Genomic DNA, 24,380 nt, shown 5'->3' on the forward strand with positions numbered 1-24,380 from the left:
AAATCGAGTTCTTATTTGCACTGCTTAAAGTTTAGAGATGAAAGTATTATCTATTTTTTAGTTTATGCCAAATTTATTTTTGGATCACTGCTGAAGAAAGCTATGATGAGCTCTAATGAAAAATACAATTACATCAGATAAGAAGTCCCATGGGTCTGAAAGCATTGCTGTGTGAAATTATACACCCTCTTCTTCATGTCTTGCTAACTGGCACTACGCCCAACACCCAGATAAAGGTACACCTATACCCCCCACCTCAGCCCTCTATCATTTTATCTCTTTATGCTTCACTTGTTTACCAAAATCCTCCCAATAGAAATGTATCTCACTTCCCTATCCCCTCCCTCCTTACCCCCCCCCCCCCCCTCTCTCTCTCTCTCTCTCTCTCTCTCTCTCTCTCTCTCTCTCTCTCTCTCTCTCTCTCTCTCTCTCTCTCTCTCTCTCTCTCTCTCTCTCTCTCTCTCTCTCTCTCTCTGTAACCTCAAACTCACTCGCTGGTTGCAGTGATGAGTCTATTATGCAAAGATCTCTGTTCTTCATTGTCCTCCTCAAGAGCTCCGTTGTCGGGCATTGATGGTCAGGACGCCGCTTGGGGTCCGCAGATGGGGGCCTTTAGTGATTTGTGAGGGTAAGTCTGCCTGTCCATTCTTTTTTATGCATGTGTACATGTGCAGAAGTGGTCAAAAGGGATGTCTGGGGGATTTGTACAATATTTGCTTTTAATTTCCCCTTCAGGTTAAATTACACCATTAAAATATGGTAGAAAATGGACCAAACTTTTAAGGTATTTATTTCTACAAAATAAATAAGGCAAATAGGGGCAAACTTATTTTTTCAAATATACAACAAAATCTCACAGGTAATAACGCACACCAATTTCATCTGTTATCAATCTAATATTTGGTTAGTCATTGTTCTGGGCTACATTTTTTTTAACTTTTCACATATATGTTTTTTTTGCTAAGCCTCCTTAAATTCTTCTTAACTTTATCACAAATGCAACATGCATACAAACATTTTAATGCATCTTTAATAAAATATTTAAACAAAGTTGGACATCATTTGTATATTTTAGTGACGCACCGATATATCGGCCCCCGATATTTATTGGGCGATTTTTGATGAATTTGAAACCATCGGCATATCGGCAATAGCCCGAGAAAGGCCGATACCGATTGTTTATTAATTAACTGCATAAAGAAATCCATTATATGTAAAAAATGAGTTAATGTTGTTAATAAAATAAATGCTAAATAGCAAAAACAACTTTTGAAGGTTGTCATGCTGTCTTATTATATTTGTTTTAAGAATGTTAATTAGATCCAATCCATGTTCAGCAAAAATAATTTGATGCAGAAATAAACTAGCTAATAGACCAACTGTATAGTATTGTAAACAAGTGTTTAATATCGGTATCGGACAGAAGTTGTCTGTTTAAATCAGTATCGGCCCAAAAAAATCCTATCGGTGCATCCCTAGTATATTTATCTGTTTTAAGAAAAAAGAGACCATTTGCACGTTTCATTTTGAATTAAATGAAACAATTACATAAAACCATGCAACATGCATATTTACTTTAAAGTGTTTGTATGTAAAAATAATTTAGTTTGATTTATACCTGTTGAATGTGTTCCTTCTGTTGTGTTTTATATGTGACCCTGGACCACAAAACCAGTCATAAGGGTCAGTTTTTTCAGATTTATACATCATCTGAAGGTTGAATAAATAAACTGTTAGGATAGGACAATATTTGGCCAAGAAACTATTTGAAAATCTGGAATCTAATGGTGCAAAAATCAATATATTGAAAAAAAATATCCCTTTAAAGTAATTCACATATAAAAGTTTTTATAAAATACAAAAATAAAGTTTTAAAATATATACAGTTGGAAATTTACCTAATCTTTTCATTGAACATGATGTTCACTTAATAACCTTGGCATTAAAGAAAAATCGATAATTTTGACCCAATATATTTCTGGCTTTGTTACAAATATACCTGTGCTACTTAAGACTGGTTTTGTGGTCCAGGATTACATATATTCTGTCAAAGCTTAAAGATACATTCAGAAATGTAAACATGAAGATGCTTAAACATCTTAATTCAACTAAGCCTTGTTTGTAAAACCATGCCTTAGAAAATTTGGTTCATTTTTGGTGTTATTTCAACGTACAGTATTATTTTCTCAGAACGACAGGATATCCAGAGGTCAGCCCTGGAAGTCAAGAAAACCCTTACCCTTGTTTTCCAAAAAAAAGCTGCGAAAATGATTTCTGGCATCCATAACACTGTTTGTTAGCAATGCCTCAGTTTTCTCTATGGATCATTTTCCATTATTCAGAAAACTATGTAATGCACACTATTTGTATTTGTGGACCCTGATGTATGGATGGTATTGCTATATCATTGTCCTTGAGCTCATAACTATTGTCTCAGGTGTACCAGCTCAATATGAATAATTAAGAGTGTTCAGTAGAGCAAAAAGTCCATGGAGAGAGATCTGAAACCTTACACATCAACATCCCAGACTGCAAAACAGTGAACATTGGCTATTTTTGACTCGGATGAACCCATGGGATCAGTTGACCAGTGCAGGTTTTTCTGCATTGACGTATTTCCTGACACTGAAGGTTTAGGTGGGACGTATTGAAAGCCTGTCCCTTCTTTTGTATAGCCAGTAGACTTTAGTTGAATTAAAAAATTCATCATCCATAATTTGGTACTTGCTGATGGACATTTGCAAACTTAAAAGTTTCTGATTGGATGGAAATCTGTGTAGTGCAACAAATTTTAAATATGCTTCCGATAGGCTAAAAGTGTTAATGTCTGTTATGACACCAAGTATTTTACAGTTGTTTAAGGATTATATAGGCGAGTCCTCATAGTCAAACCAGAAGAAATTCCAGGCAGCAGTGGTAAAGCACTGGTTTTACTCAGATGCTATACAACACAGAGTCTATATATCACCACAAATATCCAGATCATTGGCTGACAAATATGTTTTTGGTTCCCCCAGTTTTATTGTTTGATTATATTGGTTTTACTGCACAGTGAGTCTGCGGTGATACTACAACATGAAGTGATTTACCATAAGATTGTTTAAACAAAGCCTCAGTGCATCATTCAGAAAAAAACATCCCTTCCCATTTAGCCATTTTTGTCCCCTCATGCTTAAGCACTGATCCTCTGTTTAAACAGATGTAGATGATGTAGATGTTTGCTTGGCTGGGTACCCTCAGGCACAAAGCAATACATGTGAACTGGCCTCGTAATACAAAGCTGACTACACTGTAAAAAAAATCAGTAGAAATTACAATGTTATTGCAGCTGGGTTGCCGGAAATTTACCGTAGATTTACGTTTATGTTATTTACTAGCAAGAGTTTGTTCAAAGTAAAATACATTTTAAATATTAACAAGTCTTTATCTTTACAGAATAAAACTATACAATAACAGCCTCATGCAAAGCATTCTGGGAACCAGAAATCATCATCAACCTTTTTCTGTTTTTGCTTCAGATTTTGTTTTCCAGAATGTTTTGCTTGATACTGTTTTTTTTTTTAGTTTTACTCTGTAAAGACAAAGACTTGTAAATGTTTAATGTTCATTTAACTTTGAACAAACTCTTGCCAGTAAATAACATAAATGTAAATCTACGGTAAATTACCGTCAACCCAGCTGCAATTTCTACGGAAGTTTTTTACAGTGTATGCTTCGAGCTAAAACGTCATGCTTTGAGCTTAAACAGCTTGTATGAATTATTCTGTATAAGTATTTCTGGGACCCTGATTCAGCACAGTGGCTTATAAATGGGAACTGGAGAATTCCCTGATCGTGGATTTAAGATCTTTTAAAGGAATATAAAGTGCAAGACCAGGTCAGATTTGGGCAGAAGGTTTACATTTTTCCTTTATTCCTCCCCTAATTCAATTTGTCATGGACTTGCATCTATAAAATTGAAGATAATACATCTATGCATCTATAATAGATGTACAATTGTATTTATTAAGAAGAAGAAGTTTGCCGTTGAGAATACACTCAGTAGCATCCCTAAACAATTTCCCTTGATGTGGGTATATTAATGTTTTTACCAAAACAAACAATAACGCCTAAAGCATGGGAACAGTTTCTTTCTCAATAAACTTTCTAGAAGACTTTTCCCCACTGAGAAATTGTGTCACCAAAACATTTACAATGTGTGATACATACACTGTCTGGAGGAGATACAGAACTTTTGTAACAGTTGATTTTGCCTTAGATGCGTGCTTTAATACTCAGATTATATATAAACATACAGACCCATTTACAAACATGTAAGCTCCTCACCACGCTTGTGAATCTACTGAATATTTTCAGAGGATAAACAACATAAGTGAATGGCTTAAAGTCTTTTAGGGAAAGCATCTCTTCTGTAGCCTAGCAAACGTTACCTGTGGTTAAAGATTTATCATCCAGCTCTGCTTCTGTTTCAGAAATGCTACGGAGTGATGGATGATAAGGGCTCATAAAAGACTCATAACAACATATATTACTACTATAAAAAATAATCACGCTCAACTGGAAGTGAAAATAATAGAGACACGTTATTTTTAATATTATTATTTGTGGATTCGTAATAATCGAACATGCATTGTGCATTTAAAAGACGTACAAACCCATTGCAGACATCTAGGCCAAAACAAGACAAAAATTTGGGCTGAAAATTAATAAATTAATCAAAACCATTCACCTTGTAATCACTGTTGACTTTGCCTACATGATGAAATATCATACATTTTGCTAAGTTATTATGGCAAAATGACATTTAACCAAATTCAAGTTTAGTTTGGCCAACCTGATCTCACGAATTTCCGTGGCATAGTCACGGAATTTTGTGCTCATTTTTCCGTGGCATTCTCACGGATCTCCGCATTTTTCCGTGGCCCTGCTACGGACTGTCTTTTTCCGTGGCATTCTCACGGATTGGTTACTCAACTGTTTTGTCCTATTTTCTTACCATTTTCGCTTCGGTTTAGGGTTAGATTTACATGAAATGACATCCCTAACCAAACCCCACTCTAACCCCAACGCCAGGCGACAATTGTTTAAAGTTTAGAAAATATAAAAGAATAAATCAGAAAAAATTATATAAACCAATAGTTAAAGTGACATACTAATGCAAACACTAAATCTAACCCTAATCCGAAGCGAAAATGGTTTGAAAATAGGAAAAAGCAGTTGAGTAACCAATCCGTGAGAATGCCACGGAAAAAGACAGTCCGTAGCAGGGCCACGGAAAAATGCGGAGATCCGTGAGAATGCCACGGAAAAATGAGCACAAAATTCCGTGACTATCCCACGGAACTTTGTGAGATCATGTTGGTTTGGCTATAAGTGTGTTACTATAGGTGGTAAAATAATGGTTATTGCTTGCTGGGAAGAGCTATTTGCAATTCTGGAGGTCCTTACTCAGTCCGGTCTCGGAGCTGGATGATAAATCTTTCGGACTCAAGACCGGTCTCGAGACCGATTTCTGCTTTCTCTGACTCGTTCCTTCAAAGACTCGGTCTTTACTTAGTCTTGGACCACCGTTGGAGGAGAAGGACTCGTAATTTCAGACCGAGTCCTCGAGACCAACGCATTTTAACAACAACAATAATAAAATGAAATGTTGACGGGCATTATCTGAAAATGACATCCCATGGTGCAATGCAAAGATACTGCCATCAGAGCCATTTATTTATCTCTAGAAAAATAGTCAGAGTTGATGCATGTATTAAGGATTTTTTTTAATGATAGTAAAAGCATATAGTCCATATTAAGACATTAAGACTGCTTCTCTTAGTCTCTATGCCTAACTGTTGATTATAAACTGGGGTGATAATAAATCATGAATATGTTTTTATGGTCTTGGTCTCGACTCGGTCTCGACTCCTAAAGGACTCGGTCTTGACTCGGACTCGGCATAGGCGGTCTCGTCCCCATCACTAGTTCTTACAATTTTAGACTTCCAAACATATGAAAAAAAAATGGATGTTTAAAGTGTTTCAAGTTTACTGTTTCCTAACCGATTCACAGAAAGAGCCATTGGATATTTATGTACAAGTTTGCCAAGTAGATTGTCCTTTAGAAAATAAACATCAACTGTAAACAGAGAAGAATTCTTTATGCTCCTCACATACGGTAAATCCTCAGTGAGGCCCAGAAGTAATTATAAGGTGACAGAAAACCAATCATTCCTGCTTTCTTCAATTCTCACCCATGTTGTGACTTTGCAGAGGCAGAGCCAGCGGCCAATAAACCACAACACAATAATGTTCCACAACATAAACCTTTTGATTATTGTCTGTTTGACAGGTGAAAAGAATGATGCTTCTCTATATATTTATATATATACAGTATATGCAAAAGTCTTAGGCCACCATCACCAGCTTTGTTGTTTTAGCAAAGTTTTAATGTCCATCCATATTCATTTTTCCCTCTTTTTAACATACAAATAGAAAAAACTGGAAATATGTGCACGAAATTAAAAACAAAACAATTTTCAGAACTAAATATCTTCTTCAGGCATCAGTCAGCATTTAGTGTGACCTCTATTGGCACGAAACCCATCTTGAGCTTTTTTGGGAAGACTGAAGTCCTGAAGTCATTTGATTAAAATTAGAAATACATATGTTTAAGAGATCCTGCAGCTGCCTGCTATTGTTCAAGTTTAAGGGGAGTTTACCCTAAATACCTAACACTTCACTTCAGCTTATACTTTTATACTGTTTTTAATACTTCATTCACATTTCCTATATTTTCTGGTTGTATTCTAATAAAGAGACTTAGAAATAATTATATATGATCATTATACCATTGCAAAAACAACAAATATAATGGTAGCATGGTGGCCTAATGCTACGTACACACCAAACGCGTCGCTCTAGATTACTTGCGGGATTTAACTTTGTGTCATGCGAATTTTTTCCTCAAGTTGAATATTTTCAACTTGGGAAAAGATGCGTTTGAGGTGAATAGCGCGTGTTTTCGTGGCAAATCATATCCAGTGGAGGACCTAGACCATTTCAACTGGGGGGGGGGAATCAGGGGCCAGTTGTACTGTTAGAGGGGCCAGTTAAATTTAGAGCTTATTCTTGTCATATCATTTTCTGCTTAGTATTTTTGTCTTGTTTTCAGTAAGAATATCTAAAAATCTAGTTTTTAGACAAAATTTATCAAATGTAAGTGATTTTGTGCATAAAACAAGCATGACAATCTGCCAATGGGGTAAGAAAAAAAAGGCGCTGTTTGTCTTTGTTAAGTCAAAAAGAATTTTAATGATTTCAATGCAGTTTAAAATTGCAGTTTTAATGCAGTTTAAAGGGCTCTAAATGATCCCAACCGGAGCATTAGGGTCTTATCTAGCAAAACTATTGTCATTCTCACCTAAAAAAAAAATTTAAACACAACTTCTCATCTTGCACTAGCCGCGTGACACACCAGCGCGACCTTAAATATTATGTAACATCTAAAGGTCAGGCGTTACATATATAAAACACACACCTGTGGACCATTTTAAACAATAAACTGACCCAAAGACATTAATTAGCATAATTTTACAACAACGTCGGAACGGTGCTCCATCTACACACTTGTAAACACTGGAGCAGTAGTTTCACATACGTCATTTCGACATGGTTACGTAAAACGTAAGGTCGTGCTGGCCCATCACACGGCTTCTGTGATGTTGTGTTTAAAAAGTACACTTTTAAAATGTATTTGCTGCCTTCATTATTTTAATTTTTTCTCTTATTTTTATAAAGGCGGGGTGCGTACCAAAACACACTTGTAGCCAATCAGCAGTAAGGGGCGTCTACTAACCAACATTGTTGCCTGGGTTGTGTATGTGTGGGGCTGGTCTATCAAAAGAAGGTCCAGATTCTATTGGGGTGGGGGCGTGTTTGTTTAGGTGACTTCAAATGTCAACATTGGTTTTCAGAGATCATGCACCCCGCCTTTAATCAACTCAGATTTACAAGTCATTTCAACTTACTATTATTTATCTTGACTAGAGATGAGTTGTTAACTTATTGTTATATTTTATATAGTTGAAATAGTTGAAAGAAGTCAACTTAATTTTATAAGTTTAAGCAACTCATAATAATAAATAAATAATAAAATAATACTAAGTTGAAATGATTGGTAGATTTTTTGAGTTGATTCGACAAAAAAATTTAAGGCAGCAAAAAAAAAACTGTGCAGTGCAGTCTGAGACAATAGTATCTTTAGCCGCATTAGAGCTATAATGTGCTCACAAACCAAGCTTTTGGGTCAAATGAACCAGTCAGCCAGTGGCCGTGGGTGGGGCTTTGTTTGTGTGACATCACATTACCAAGAAAATCAAAACGGCATGTCTAATAATATTGATTTGGTTTAATAGCGATTAAAAAAGGAGGAGTGGGTGGATTTTTTTCATTGTAGGGTTGTGTTCCCACACTGCCAACACACACTCATGTCCAAACACCTTGTAAAAGTGTATTTTGCATAATATGCAACCTGATCCCACAAATTACGTGAAATAGTCTCGAAATATTTTGTTCATTTTTTCATGTCATTGTCATGTATTTCCGCCATTTTACATGTCCGTGCCACGACTTTCTTTTTGTGGCAGTTTCACGTATTGGTTACTCAACTCTTTTTCCTATTTTCTTACCATTTTCGGTTTGGGGTAAGAACGACTTTCTGTTACATAAAATGACATCCTTAGCCAAACCCAACTCTAACCTTAACATCAGGCAACAATGGTTTAAAAAGCATACAAAAAAAATAGTATAAACCAATACTGAAAGTGACATCCTAGCGCAAAAAGCAAATCTAACACCAAACCAAACGACAATGGTTTAAAAATAGGAAAAACAGTTGAGTAACCAATACGTGAAACTGACACGAAAAGAAAGACACGTAAAATGGCGGAAATACATGACAATGACACAGAAAAATTAGCAAAATATTTCGTGACTATTACACGGAATTTGTGAGGTCATGTTGTGTATTTTAATTATAAAAATGTGCACTGGTGCTCTCTTTATTTTCCTTTCTTCTTCATAGTTTTAGGTCAATTTCAGAAAAAAATTCTGTTTTCTTTCCTGTCACAAGAGGAAGTCAGAGGTCATGATTGACTGGCACAATGGCACGGTGCCCGGTCCCATGGAGGACGAACACAGCATTGAGGAGCGATCAAAGTGTGTGCTGTCTTACATTCCTGTCATCTACTACAGTGCTCTCTTGTGTGTTGGAGTCCCAGGTATGAGTATTTTAATACCTGTTTAAATTCTTCACTAACTACTATAATACTTTTTATTTGAATTCTCCATAAATTTTCTCATTCACACATTTAAAACAAATCTTTCTGAAGGTCATGGTGGATTCATTTAAATGAGTCACACACCAGACCAAACAAGAAATCCTTAAGTATCCATAAACATTTCACTGCAGCCACTTCAGACTAGTCTGACACAAAGCTGTCTGGAGGGAAATAAGCCAATCAATAAATCAATGCATAAACGAATGATTAATTAGTCGCCTGTTTGAAGGTCACACTGCTGATGTAAACTAGATGCTTGACATTTAACAGTCTTTGGACATTTTTAAACCATTTACTACATTGCAGTGGCGGTTCGTGACTGCTCATCCGAGGGGCGCTAATTCAAAATATGTGTTTGTTGCGTCATGTGCACGTGTTTTGTCAAAACCGTTTATGATAAAAGAATCAGTCACGTTAACAAAATAAACACCTAAGTCACTCCCTTAACACTAAATTATGATTACGCATGAGATTATGCGAGTATCTGGCAAACGTGAGCGTCTCTTTTATCATAAACCCTTTAGACGCATCTGCAGCAGGCACTTATTTTGTCAAGACACGTGATTCACACAGGATCTCTCGATGCGCAGAACACATATTTTGAAAAAAGGAACCACACACATGACGAGCTACATACATGTTGTGACAAACTTCACATCGAGGGCCCTCGAAAAAAAGAAGTCAATGGCCGCCACTGCTAGATTGTTAGAAAATACTGGTAAAAAATTATCCCAAGATGTCATGCGTCCTACCATTTAGGTACAGATATGTATACATTTGGTACCAGCAGTGTTCGAATTATGTCAAAGCTTATGGGGGGTCCCCTAGCTAAGCCCCACCCCCTGGCCAAGCCCCACCCCCTGGCCAAGCCCCACCCCCTTATCATAGGGTCGCTGTGATTTCACAAAGTAAGATGTGATCGTCCTTGATCAGTAATCATCTGATCCTGGTTTTAATCAAAGAAACCCCAAATTACCCTTAACTCAAACTCTAAAACATTTTTTACCCCTCAAATTAGTGTGAAACACTGGCAAGGGCAGAAATTTTACACAGAATAGGGGTGAAATAGGGTGGACCTTATTTTTAAATTACATAATTTTACTATACAGTATAGTAGTGGTTAAATGGATTACATTGCGTTTTTTGAGTCATAGATCGAATACTTTTCAGATCAGCAAAACTGGGGGTGGGAAAATAACATAAGAACAAATTAAGAAATTATGAGCATTAAAAATAGAAAAGAACAAAGTTACAAATAAAGTAAGATATATTTAGGTACATAAATAGAATCAAATGAATAATAACACTGTCTTCTTCATTGAATAATTAATCTGTTTTTAGATACAGAAGTGATTTTCCTTTTTAATAGAAATTTTTAGAAGTGTTTTCTGTTGTTTAATTAATATAAATGACAGAAACACAAGCAGATAAGAACGTCTCGGTTACGGATGTAACCCTCGTTCCCTGAAGGAGGGAACGGAGACGTCACGTCGTGACCGACGAATTGGGAACTCGCTTAGAGAGACCAATCTGCTTCGAATACTACTAAAACGCCAATGAACTTGGCATTGAGATATTTGCATAATGCTGGCGCCGCCCCGCCAGGTGCGTATATAAGCAGCAGGTGCAAATAAGGAAATTAGCTTCTTTTTCGCTGAGAAAGCCGGAAAGTGTGACCGGCCGTAACAGCAGGTGGCAGCACCTGTGGCGACGGGACGTGACGTCTCCGTTCCCTCCTTCAGGGAACGAGGGTTACATCCGTAACCGAGACGTTCCCTTTCAGTCGGTCACTACGACGTCACGTCGTGACCGACGAATTGGGAATCCCTATCAAAACGCCACTAGGGGCTGACCTCTTCCAGTGACTGCGTAAAAGCCCTCCGGTTCCACTTAAGGAGGAGGAGGTAGGTTTTAGGGCAGAAGGCCGGGCACTAGATGTTCCTTTAACCCCACAGAAGTGCCAGCGACTGGGAAGCGCCCTACCTGAGCGGGATAGGAACGCTGCGGAAGCCACCGCCCGTCTTAAGGGCTAATGGTGGGCGAAAGTCAACCGTAGTTGAGGAATAAAGACAGCCGTGGCTGTGTAAGCAAAGCAGTGCTCTGCTAAGGGAAACGTGGGCTGGTAGGATTAACCCCACGGAAAAATACTCACAAAGGAACCCGGTGGGACACAATGTGGAGCCCGAGCCAGACACGTAGGTTCGCGAGGATACAGCTAGTGAAAGGCTGACAGCCAATGCTCCGCAACAAAGGCTGCCAGGGCAGCGGAGGAAGAACAATTCAAACCATTACGCATTTTTGTTCTGAAGGCCTTCCATACTGACACAGTTATGAAGCATCAGTTGGAGGCTGCAAGCCGACCTGTGAGACTGTTCTCCGTGCTCCCCCTGGTGAGGAAAGAACACGAGAGGATACAGGCTCAATACGAACACTGTAAAATCTAATGAACGTATTAGGTGTCGCCCAACCAGCAGCTCTACAGATGTCTGTTAGCGAGGAACCACGAGCTAGAGCCCAAGATGAGGCAACGCTCCGTGTGGAGTGCGCTCTCAAATTAAAGGGGCAAGGAATACCCTGAAGATTATAAGCCAGGGCGATAGTATCAACTATCCAATGAGACATCCTCTGCTTAGTGACAGCTTTCCCTTTCTGCTGGCCACCATAACAAACAAAGAGCTGGTCTGAGGTCCTGAGGCTTTGCGTGCGATCCACGTAGAGTCGCAGTGCGCGTACGGGGCACAACAAAGCCATGGTTGGGTCTGCGTCCTCCGGAGGCAGCGCTTGCAAGCTCACCACTTGGTCTCTGAAAGGAGTCGTGGGAACTTTGGGCACGTAGCCTGGTCTGGGCCTCAATGTTACGCTTGAGGCAGCAGGACCAAACTGAAGGCACGAGTCGTCAACAGAGAATGCATGTAAATCCCCTACTCTCTTCACTGAGGCCAATGCTAGCAGGGTCAGAGCTTTCATTGATAAAAGCTTCAGACTCACAGACTGCAAAGGCTCGAACGGGGGGGCCTGAAGGGCTTTCAGCACCATGGACAGGTCCCAGGGAGGAATAGAAGGAGGGCGCGAGGGGTTTAGCCTACGAGCGCCTCTTAGAAATCTAACAACCAAATCATGCTGGCCAACTGTTCTGCCGTTAATAAGTGAGTGATGAGCAGAAATAGCAGCGATATCAACTTTAATGGTGGAGGGTGACAGCCTACCGTCTAACCTATGTTGAAGATATAAAAGCACGGTGTTAATAGGGCATTCTCTGGGGTCCTCGCGTTGCGAAGAGCACCAGGTGACGAAAAGGTTCCATTTAAACGCGTAAGCCCGTCTCGTAGACGGAGCTCGTGCCGCGTTGATTGTGTTAGATACCGCTTGCGGTAAATCACCTAAACCTTGCGCGCGCTCAACGACCACACATGGAGATCCCACAGGTCGGGGCGCGGGTGCCATAATGTGCCCCCTCCTTGAGAAAGAAGGTCCTTCCTCAGGGGAATCCGCCAGGGAGGGGCTGTCGCGAGGAGCATTAACTCTGGAAACCAATTCTTGCTCGTCCAATATGGGGCGATCAGTAAAAGGCTCTCCTCGTCCTGCCTGACTTTGCACAGTGTCTGTGCGATTAAGCTCACTGGGGGGAATGCGTATTTGCGCATCCCCCGAGGCCAGCTGTGTGCCAATGCGTCCACGCCGAGGCTGCCCTCGGTTAGTGAATAAAATAGGCGACAGTGGGTATCGTCCGGCGACGCAAACAGATCTATCTGCGCACGACCGAACTTCTTCCAAATTAGCTGGACCGTCTGGGGGTGGAGTCGCCATTCGCCGGGGCGCGCAGCTCGAGAAAGCGCGTCCGCCGCTGTATTGAGCGAGCCCGGAATGTGAATGGCACGAAGGGACCTCAGATGCTTCTGACTCCAAAGGAGGAGATGACGAGCGAGATGCGACAGGTGACGGGAGCGCAAACCGCCTTGACGGTTGATATACGCAACGGTCGCAGTGTTGTCGGTGCGTACTAGTACATCCTTCCCTCGCAGCTCCGTAGCGAAGCGTACAAGTCCCAGATATACTGCCCACAACTCTCGGCAATTGATATGCCAGTGCAACTGGGGTGCTGTCCACACCCCTGAAGCCGTAAGCTCGTCGTACGTGGCACCCCAGCCCGTGTCGGACGCATCTGTATGTACAACAGCATGCCGAGCGATCTGTCTCATGGACACACCGGACCTGAGAAACGCGGGGTCCGACCACGGGGGGAATGTTAGGCGACACGCAGGTGTAATGGTTACACGATGGATGCCGGCGCGCCACGCTCTCCTCGGGACTCGATCGTGAAGCCAACGCTGAAGCGGTCTCATATGGAGCAGTCCGAGCGGTGTCACGGCCGCTGCTGCTGCCATATGCCCCAGGAGCTTTTGAAATTGTTTCAGCGGGACCGCATTCTTCCCTCGGAATGAACCGAGGCAAGTCAGAATTGACTGGACGCGCTCTTCTGTCAAACGCGCCGATAAATCGATCGAGTCCAGTTCCATCCCGAGAAAAGAGATCCTCTGCGTGGGGCAGAGTTTGCTCTTTTCCCAGTTGACCCGAAGACCCAAACGGGCGAGATGCCGAAGCGTTAAATCTCTGTGTTCGCAAAGCGTCCGTCGAGAATGCGCTATTATAAGCCAATCGTCGAGGTAAGCCAATATGCGAACGCCGCTCTCTCTGAGGGGTTTTAACGCCGCCTCTACTACTTTCGTGAACACACGGGGAGAGAGGGATAGCCCGAACGGTAAAACTTTGTACTGGTATGCCCGTCCCTCGAATGCAAACCGGAGAAACGGTCTGTGACGAGGGAGAATGGACACATGAAAGTACGCGTCTTTCAGGTCTATAGCCGCAAACCAATCTTGGGGGCGAATTGAATTGAATATTTGCTTCGGTGTTATCATCCTGAAAGACCTCCTCTGCAGAGATTTGTTCAGAACGCGCAAATCCAAGATCGGTCGTAACCCCCCGCCCTTTTTGGGTACTATAAAATACGGGCTGTAGAAGCCCGATCTCATCTCGGTTGGAGGGACCGGCTCGATCGCGTCCTTCGCCAGCAGGACTTCGACCTCTGCACGCAGTACATGTGCATCGGACGCTTTCACCGTGGTGAAACGAATGCCCGAGAATTTGGGAGTGTGCCGGTTGAATTGTATTTCGTAACCGAGGCGGACAGTGCGTAAAACCCAACGAGACGGGCTGGGAAGCTGAAGCCAAGCCCCCAGGGACCGTACGAGGGGAATTAACGGCACTACCGGGGTACCCGCGGGGGGGCGGCGGAGCGGGACAGGTGGTACTGCCGGTACGTCTGCTGGGACAGCATAAGTATCTACAGTATGTGTGTGTGTGACACTGACCTGAGCCCGCTGAGGGTGACGGTCGTCTGGTCTCCTCAGCGGAGAGCACAGACTCCGAAGAGGGTGCTGGTGGTCCCGTCTCCTCAGCGGAGAGCTGGAACTCCTCAGAACGCCCGCTGGCGATAGAGGAGAGGGAGGAAGAGCATGTGAATGCCCGCTCACATCTCTCTCGATCCTCTGAAGACCTGGAGAAGGAATAGGAATGCACTCTTTTTGTGGTTTTGTGGGTGCCGGCTGAGAAGCCGGCGGAACAAAAACAAAACGAAACCAAGGATTCTCCATCCGGCCCTCTACCGGTGGAGGGAGCGGTGCCGTCACCGTCTCCCGAAGAGTGATCCCATCCGATTCCAGGTCGCCCGTCTCAGGGCCGCTTCGATTTCCGTTTACCACGGGAAGCGGGTGGGGCGGGCGGGGCGGGCTGCCGACGGCTGTTCCCCCTCCGTGGCCTGGAAGATGTTCTAGTGGGGGGGGTGGAGGCAGCCGCCGCAGGGCGCCCTCGGCGAGGAGCAGACGGGCCCGCCGGCGCTGGAGGGCGAGATGCAGGTCGCTTGCGCCGGGGCATGATCTGAGCGATCGCCTCTGTCTGCTTCTGGGCGGCGGAGAACTGCTGGGCAAAAGACTCCACCGACTCACCGAAGAGGCCAGCCTGCGACACTGGAGCGTCCAAGAACTTGTTCTTCTCCGCATCCGACATGTCGGCCAGACATAGCCATAAGTGGCGTTCCTGGACCACCATCGTGGACATGGCACGACCAATCGCCTGCGCTGTCACCTTCGTAGCGCGAAGAGCCAGGTCAGTGGCAGCCCGGAGCTCCGAAAGGACAGGCGAGTCGTGTCCTCCCTCGTGCAGATCCCTCAAGGCTTTGGCTTGGTGAACCTGCAGCAACGCCATTGCGTGCAGGGCTGAGGCCGCCTCTCCACATGCCTGGTGGGCAGCGCCCGTTAAACCGGAGGACTGTCTGCAGGCACGAGAGGGGAGGGTTGGGCGGTCCTTCCAAGAGGGAGCGTGTGCCGGACACAGCTGCATCGCGACAGCACGCTCCACGGGAGGGATCCCCGTATAACCCTTAGCGGCTCCGCTGGTGAGGGAGGTGAGGGGGGAGGGCTGAAACGGCCGTAATCTCATGGAAAACGGCGACTTCCAGGTTCTAGTCAGCTCCTCGTGCACCTCGGGGAAGAAAGGCACCGGTGGAGAGGGTTGTGAAACCCGGGCAGCTCCAAAGAACCAATCATCCAGGCGGGACGGTTCGGGCTGAGGGGGGGGAACCCACTCTAACCCTACGGTCTCCGCCGCTCGAGCGAGCACGGCCACCATCTCTGGATCGAACTCCGGCGTCCCAACCCGACCAGAGGGAGGAAGGGCGTCGGGGTCCACGTCAGGGGGAGGAGGCCCACCCTCGGATGCTGCGGCGTCGGTGGACCCGGAGGGCGGCACGATGGATTCTAGAGACATCGTAGAACACGACGCTGAAGTCTCCATCGGCACATCAACCGGCTGTGGATGAGGAGGCTGAGAGCCTGAGGACGAATCCCCCGCTCGGCTCAGCACAGTGATGCGCAGGTCGTCTTTAGAGAGCTTCACAGCCGCACCGTGGCGGCGTTCAGCACTCGCATGACGAGGGTTGCGTTTTTCCCGGAGGAAAGACAACCGTCTGCGCAAATCCACAAGGGACATGTTCTCGCAGTGAGAACACTTACCCCCAGCGAACGCTGCCTCTGCGTGCTCGATGCCCAAACACGAAAGACAACGCTCGTGACCGTCCTTCGGACCCATGTATTTGCCGCACCCAAGATCGCACGGACGAAAAGCCATCCTGAAAAGGACGCTGATGTCCGGATATACGAGAGAGTGGCTGCCTTTAACAAGGCACAAAGCTCTCTCGTATCACTCTTTTAGGGAAATTCACTCAGATGCTCAGTTGATGATGCGCACAGGGAAAGGCAACGCACACACTAAACTCAAAACAACAAACAGGTGTAGAGTCGTGGAATTAAGCGAAGCGTCCGCTGTGGTACTGCTAGTCCAACCAACTTCAGCAATCGAATCCCACCAGAGTAGAGTAGCTTCTCAGTAGCAGATACTGCCGGCTTTCGAAGCGATAAAAAGCTAATTTCCTTATTTGCACCTGCTGCTTATATACGCACCTGGCGGGGCGGCGCCAGCATTATGCAAATATCTCAATGCCAAGTTCATTGGCGTTTTAGTAGTATTCGAAGCAGATTGGTCTCTCTAAGCGAGTTCCCAATTCGTCGGTCACGACGTGACGTCGTAGTGACCGACTGAAAGGGAACTGCTACTTTCAGACCAACACAAACATCTGATTTCTTTCTGAACTGATTGCACTTACTTTAAAACATAACTGAATGTTTTTATGAGAATAGGTGCCAAGACTGTGGTATTTCCAAATAATTTTGTGTTTGCATGCTTTAGGAATCGCGCGTCTCCGTGCGTCCGCTTATGAGTGTTGCGTCCATTTAAGTATGTGTGCGCGACGCGTCCTTGTCTTTGCGCACATAAAACAGCCCACTTTAACATCTTCCGCTCAAATTGTCTAAAATTGCTTGCATGTTAACATTTGCAAGGTTAAAAAAAACATGCAAAAGATACTTTCTATAAATATAGTTATTTATTTCTGAATGATGCGTATTTGAGCGATAAATCGGGCCAGACGAAATATGCAGACTTTTTTTACTTTATCTCTGGAAATGTTTTGGAAAAATATGCGGAATTCTGCAAAATGATTTTAAATGTTTTAAAAATTATATTAGATAATTTAAGCTATAAATATTACAAAATTGCATCTAAAATAATTACTTTTTAAAGGCTTAAAATGAAAATGAATACACCAAAGCAATGAGTCCTCTGAATTAAACCGGACCAACATGAAGCAGATAATGTGCTTGTCAAGATAGAATTATAGTTTGTATATAAAATGACATGTATTGTTTATTTTGTTATATAATATAGCAGCATAAAAAAGCTTGTATTAATACGTTCTCATTATGAATTAAGCACGTATGAAGATAATTTCATCATTTTTACAACGCAATGTAAACTTCATATTTAACACAACAAGAGAATTCATCTTGTAAACGGATTTGAAATGATGATGTGCTGCTGAGTGCTGACTGTCGCGTCACATAGATGACAATTACAAGTAAGATCTGCTTAACTTAGTGATAAGTTTTATTTCATCTGAAATATCAAATGGTTCGTGTTCTCTATCATTAAAAACAATCACAGCAAACATGCACAGGGTTTATGTACTTGTCAATGCCGCTCACAAACGCAGTTGAGACTATCATTTATTATCATTTAAGCGTGATTTCTTCTGCTTCCCCAATAAAATATTTTGTGTGACTGGGTGGACCAGCCGTCAGACTGAGAGGATAGATTTGCCACTGTTTGTCTGTCAATTCCTCCAGAAAACAGCATGAGGCGCACTTGCGAGTTTATTTATTTCAGACAGAAGTCATTTGAATTAGTTTATTGCGAAATTGGGACAAATAAAGACAGTTTCGCTTTGTGACACGCAACATGAGAATTTTAAATTCATGTATTATTTAAATTTTAATAAAAACCAGGGGACCCCCCCTAATTTATATTTTTGTGCTTTATGGGGGGTCCCTTAAGGCTTATAGGAGGTCCGGGACCCCCCCAGACCCCCTTCAATTCGAACACTGGGTACCAGTATGTACCTTTGAGGTAACATAAATGAGGAAGATGATATATAAAGAGCAAAAAGGTGTAGGGATGCACCGATAGGATTTTTTTGGGCCGATACCGATTTAAACAGACAACTTCTGGCCGATGCCGATACCGATATTAAACACTTGTATACAATACTATACAGTTGGTCTATTAGCTAGTTTATTTCTGCATCAAATTATTTTTACCTGAACACGGATTGGATCTAATTAACATTCAACTGACCAACATAATAAGAGAGGCACAAATTAAGCTAAAACAAATATAAGAAGACAATATGACAACCTTCAAAGGTGGTTTTTGCTATTCAGCATTTATTTTATTAACGACATGAACTAATTTTTTACATATAATGGATTTCTTTATGCAGTTAATTAATAAACAATCGGTATCTGCCTTTCTCGTGCTATTGCCGATATGCCGATGGTTTCAAATTCATCAAAAATCGGCCGATAAATATCGGCGGCCGATACATCGGTGCATCACTAAAAAATAGTATTATAAAGATTTTAAGTTTGAAGAAATAATTTCTCTAACAATAAATATTCTGGCAAAAGGTGGGTTTACATGCAACCAAATAATCTGTTTGTAATCGTATTGATGGCTTAATCGTATTGAAAAGTCTTCATGTAACACCTTAATCAATGCGATTGAGGTCAACTGGATGCAAATTTCGATCGTATTGAAAGGGGTGGTGTAGTCCAATCTCTGATCCGATCAATAGGAGAAAATGTAAATGCGTGAATTGTTTACTCACCCTCTTGTTTCTGTCGTTTTGTCTGAATCTTTGAAGAATTGGCAACATAACACTTTTGACAGCATTTTTTTATCTGAAAGTGCAAGAGACACAAAGCATTATTTCCCTAAAAAAAGTCATATGGACTTAAATGATTATATTTTGACCACTTTAGAGCATTAGACAACTATAGACCACTATAGTTTCATCAGACGGCGCACATGCATTGTTGCGGTTACGCGTCTGAATTCAAATGAAGTTCCGGTCTGTATTTATTTAATAGTCTGGCTAGTGGCTAAACTAATCTCTGAAACAAATACCTTGTCAAAAATAAAATGCTTTGGATGAGGGGAGACAATGAGCATGAATCACAACTGCTCGGAGAGATTTGGCAGTCCGGCAAGAACTCAATTAATTTTACACAGTAACATTAGCTCAGTGTACAGTAGTAGTTGATACGCGTTAGATATGATATATGAATAAAAGTAATTTATTTGTAATTTATTTTCCTTGTTATCAAAAATAAATAGTCTACCGGAACTTGCATTTAGTCCACAAAAGCCGTTTGTTTATGTTGTTGCTGCCGAAACCGTCTATATGAGCTTGAATTTAATGACATAAGCATGAGTAAATGATCACTCTTTTTTTTTCATTTTAACATCTATGAAACCGTTTTATCATGATATTATTATGTAATATCTGTGAGTTAAATTATCCATCTTTTTCCAGTTTCATTCCTCAGACTCATGAGACGGAGAGACGCAAAAGCCATTTGTTTATGTTGTTGCTGCGAAAAACGTATATATAAACTTATAAAAAGGATGTGTTCAAAAACTCATGAGCATGAATAATCAGGGTTTTTTTGCATTTTTAACAGCTATGAAAATATTTTAATCATGAAACATGTAATATCTGTGAGTTAAATTATCCATCTTTCTCTAGTTTCACTCCTCAGACTCCTCTGTGGTACAGATTTTTCCCTGAATAGCTTTAGTATATAAATCTTTATTAATAAAGCACTTGAAATATCCTTATCTTTTGAAGAAGAAAAACAAGCACAATTTCTGCATTAGTGTAAACTTTTCTTTGTGGAAAACCAGGGCAAAGGTTCCAGGGGCCGGTATGTTTTTTAAATCTGACCCCCTAATCTTTTACTTCCCATCAATCCTGCTGTTTCAACTCCCCCCGTTCTTCTGTTTTCCCTTTTGTGGCCTCCAACACTCCGTTTATGCTATGTCTATCCTCCTCTACCTTATTATTTCTAATCCCTATTCCCTCTTTTCCAGTGAACATCCTGACATTAGTGGCTCTCTCCCGACTGGCTGTTCGGACCCAGAAATCGCTCTATGTGTATCTTTTGGCTCTAACTGGCTCGGACATCCTCAGCCAGCTCTTCATCATCTTCGTGGGCTTCCTCCTGGAAACGGCCGTGTTCCACCGAGACGTCCCTGTGCTGCTGCTCCGGTCCGTCAACATGCTGGAGTTTGCCGCTAACCATGCCTCCATCTGGGCCACCGTACCTCTCACGGTAGACCGCTACGTTGCTCTGTGCCACCCGCTGCTTCACCGGCAGATCAGTTACCCGGCACGGGCCCGACGGATCATTGCAGTGGTGCTCACGTTAGCTTTGGCATCCGGTGTGCCGTTCTTCTGGTGGTCGGACATGTGGAGGGTCGGCCATCCACCTAACTCATTGGACACCGCCCTGATTTGGAGCCATGTGACTATTATTTACTTTCTTCCATGCAGCATCTTCCTGATGCTAAACTCATTGATCATCCTAAGGCTTCGGAATAGACAGAAGAAGCACATGTGCCAAGAGGACGTCGGGCAGCAGCTGGCATTGCCATGCAAGCTGGGTAAAACCACAGCTATGCTGTTAGCCGTGACTTCTGTGTTCGCCGTGCTATGGGCACCTCGTACCGGAGTGGTGCTCTATCATCTCTACGTGTCATCGGTGTACAGAGACTGGCGCGTGCATCTCGCCTACGACCTAGCCAACATGATAGCCATGCTAAACACTGCTGTGAATTTCTTTCTGTACTGTTTTGTCAGCAAGCCCTTCAGAGCAGCGGTGAGGGACGTTGTGATGTTTCGAGGGGCCCCGTTGCACCCTCCCCGGCCCCTGCATCACCAGCGCAGCCCCGCCAATGCCTCCACATCATCGATTTCAAGCGCCATCAAACGTTCACAGAGGGAGGTCGCCCCTCTCTCTCCCAAAAGCGCAGACATCACCACGTAGTTCTTCTTTTCACCAACAAAACTATGGTTTGGTTTCCAAAAATAGTTTGAATAGTGTTTAAATCAATTTCTTTTCATCATAAAAAGTTTTTGCCATGACAGTGAGACAACTACACATCTACACTTAAGGTGCATATTAAATGAGAGATCATATACTCTGATGAAGAATATATGAAGAGTTTGCTTCCAAAACGCAATAAATCCATTTTGACTAATTTCGGTAAAAATGTGTTTTCTATACCAAGAATGTGACGAGATGAAAACCACTATTTTCTGTTACAAACGTTCACATAGCAGCTATAGGTTATAAAAACATAAAAATTCAAATCCATAATTTGATTTTTAAATATTTGATTGATTAATTTTTCCACATAAGTTTAAGTTTTTTTTCTTCAAAATGCTATAAATGATTTGAATCAATATATAAATGTCTATTCATCTTTACCATGTTATATTTATTTATTTTACTAGTGGTATACACTGATTAAACATTAATGGCATTAATCAAAACACTTGCTTTGTCATAATAATAACACTGTCATTACTGCGGTCATCATTGGGATATCGTCACTGAACTTTTTTGACAGCGATCAGCTGTGAAATGTTTTGGTCCTGCTAGATTTTCATTGGCTTTGAGTAAAATAATGGAAAGTTTTTTATAAGATCACTTGGGGCAATGTGTTAGCATGACAGAAGCTTGATGCTGTCGGGAGAATAAGCAACAGCCGGCATTTTTCCGTCTCCCGAGTGCCTCTCTCATAAATTATTCGATTTTGATGGCTACCACAGGTTTATCAATGCCATCAAAAGTATTATTTTGTTTTTGTTTGTTTGTTGATCAGAAAGTACGAAGTAGATGAGAAAAACTAAGATTCAATGTGTATTCAACGCGCCGCCATTGTTGTATACAATGCGTGGAATGGTGCGCTGCGATTTGTTGAGCGGATTTATTGCATTCTGCAGAGAATTAGGACTGGCGTTTATCGCGTTCTGGTAAAAAAGGGATAAAATGTGACACAATAATACAACGGATATTGGATTTTGCATAACATTAAGAATTTACTTTTTAATACTGACCTGATACAATACTGATTTTGGCGATAACACTTTTTTTTTTAAATAGCATTTATTGAGTTTTGGAACCAAACTCTTCATATGACGTACATTCATTAATAAGTATATAAGAATATATAATTCAACCATTATGGTGCTAGTACAGCAACTTTTTTTGAAAATAAATTAATCGTCTTTATAAATTATGGTCAGTGTAACGTTAAGTTCAAGTGAGCTTTTTTGGCATTCCACTATATGTAGAGAAATACAAAAGAAATATAATTGTGTGCCTCATAAGACCACGCATTTAACACCTATAAACTTACACACAGCTCACTTGATGAAAAAGATAATCTAACTAAATATATTAACACTTTACATGCACATAATGAGTTGCCATCTAATCCAAAGAACAGAATGGTTGTTAAAAAAGCGTTGGGTTATAATTTAACATATGCTGGATGGCTCCAATCCAAAATACTGGGTTGTTTAAACCCATTATTGGGTCAAATATAAACATTTTCTGGGTTAATTTAACCCAACAGCTAGGTTTGTGCATTTTTGACCCAACGTTTGGTTGAAAAATAACCCAACATCTTTTACAGTGATGTTTGCTGTCATCTGTGACACAAAAGTGTTGATTGTAGAATAGACTGAATATTTAATGTGAATCACAGGTCTGAGCGCTGTGTTAACTGACCCCAGAGATGCAAGCTTTCAACAAAGATCCAATAATGTTAACTTTGTCCTACTGATGTCCAGCCATTCCAAGTGCTTTCTTTACTGTGTTATTTATTGTTCTGTCCTTTGCAGGGAAAAGAAAACATGCTACAATATTTATAAAGTTAAGACATGTGGCTTAACAAATGAGTTTTGATATGTTCTGTCATTTCCCACTAAAATAGCTTCTCTTAAAGCGATACAGTTCACAAAAAAAGAGAAGATTCTTCCATTATTTGCACATACTCATGTTTTTTGTTCTTCATAATTTTAGCTGTTGTAATAATAAATGATGTTGGGTAAATGACAAAATTTTTTAGGTACATGTCCCTTTTAAATGTGGTTATGTGAATGTTTTACAGATATCATGAATGTGTTTTTTTGGAATGTCGCTAGTGTTGCAGATGAATGAAGCTCTTGGTGTTGAAATATTTAAGTCTTTCCTGTAAATCATTGAAACCTTTTTAGGTTGTATAATGTACATGTTCACAGTGACAGATCTTTGGGAAACCACACGAGGAGTTACTCAAGCTTGTTCTCATCAAACATTAAAAGACATGGTTACATAATGTCCTGATCGAGACGGTCTCGCAGATGTGGGTTATTTTGCATGACTAAATTAAACGCTTTCAGGGCTCGTTCAATGAAGCGGAGGAAGATGGCCGACCTTTTTAACCCCTGTGAGCAAAGTGCACTTGCTGGCTTAGCTGTTTATTTTCAGTGCATGGCGACTGGAAGAGGCTTTTAAAGCGGGTTTGATGTGGGAACACAAGGAGAGCTGTCACTGTATAAACAAACCAGCCTCAAATTGAATTTTAATTTCAGTTCAATAGAATTTTACAGAATCCCCACAGTTAATCTGCATAACAGAGGTCCATTATATGATATATCACAAAACACTTGCCAGTATGTACTTAAAAACAAGGGCGTCACTTTGTGTTGAAAAGTGGTGGGGACAAAAGATCAGATGAAAAAACATTACAGCAGGACGGGAAAAGTGTTGAATAACGGCCCATCAAAAATGGGCATAGTGTAGGCCGGTCAACAACACAAAAATACTCAGCATAAAACCCTCAACAATGTCGACTGCACAGTGACAATACACCATACTGTAGATAACAGCAGCACGTCAAGTCAATGATTACAATGAAATTCATTACATATGTAAAAGAAAATACACTATAAGCACAACGCAACATATGTGACCCTGGACCACAAAACCAG

The 24,380-nt window shown here is 41.6% G+C and overlaps 1 protein-coding gene across 1 annotated transcript; it reads left to right on the forward strand.

The window, feature by feature from the left end:
• Positions 1-488: 488 nt before the first annotated feature.
• On the forward strand, positions 489-24,380 carry gpr142 (G protein-coupled receptor 142). Its single transcript, XM_065262915.2, has 3 exons — positions 489-628; positions 9,118-9,265; positions 20,429-24,380. The coding sequence occupies exons 2-3, from the start codon at positions 9,133-9,135 to the stop codon at positions 21,382-21,384; spliced, it is 1,089 nt and encodes a 362-aa protein (XP_065118987.2). The 5' UTR covers positions 489-628; positions 9,118-9,132; the 3' UTR covers positions 21,385-24,380.

The sequence above is a fragment of the Paramisgurnus dabryanus genome, chromosome 1 (assembly GCF_030506205.2).
Source record: "Paramisgurnus dabryanus chromosome 1, PD_genome_1.1, whole genome shotgun sequence".
NCBI lineage: Eukaryota > Metazoa > Chordata > Actinopteri > Cypriniformes > Cobitidae > Paramisgurnus > Paramisgurnus dabryanus.

Coding starts and splice junctions, on each gene's coding strand:
- gpr142 (XM_065262915.2), top strand. CDS start 9,133: ATGATTGACTGGCACAATGGCACGGTGCCCGGTCCCATGGAGGACGAA. Junction 9,266..20,428: donor CTTGTGTGTTGGAGTCCCAG/GTATGAGTATTT, acceptor CCTCTTTTCCAG/TGAACATCCTGACATTAGTG.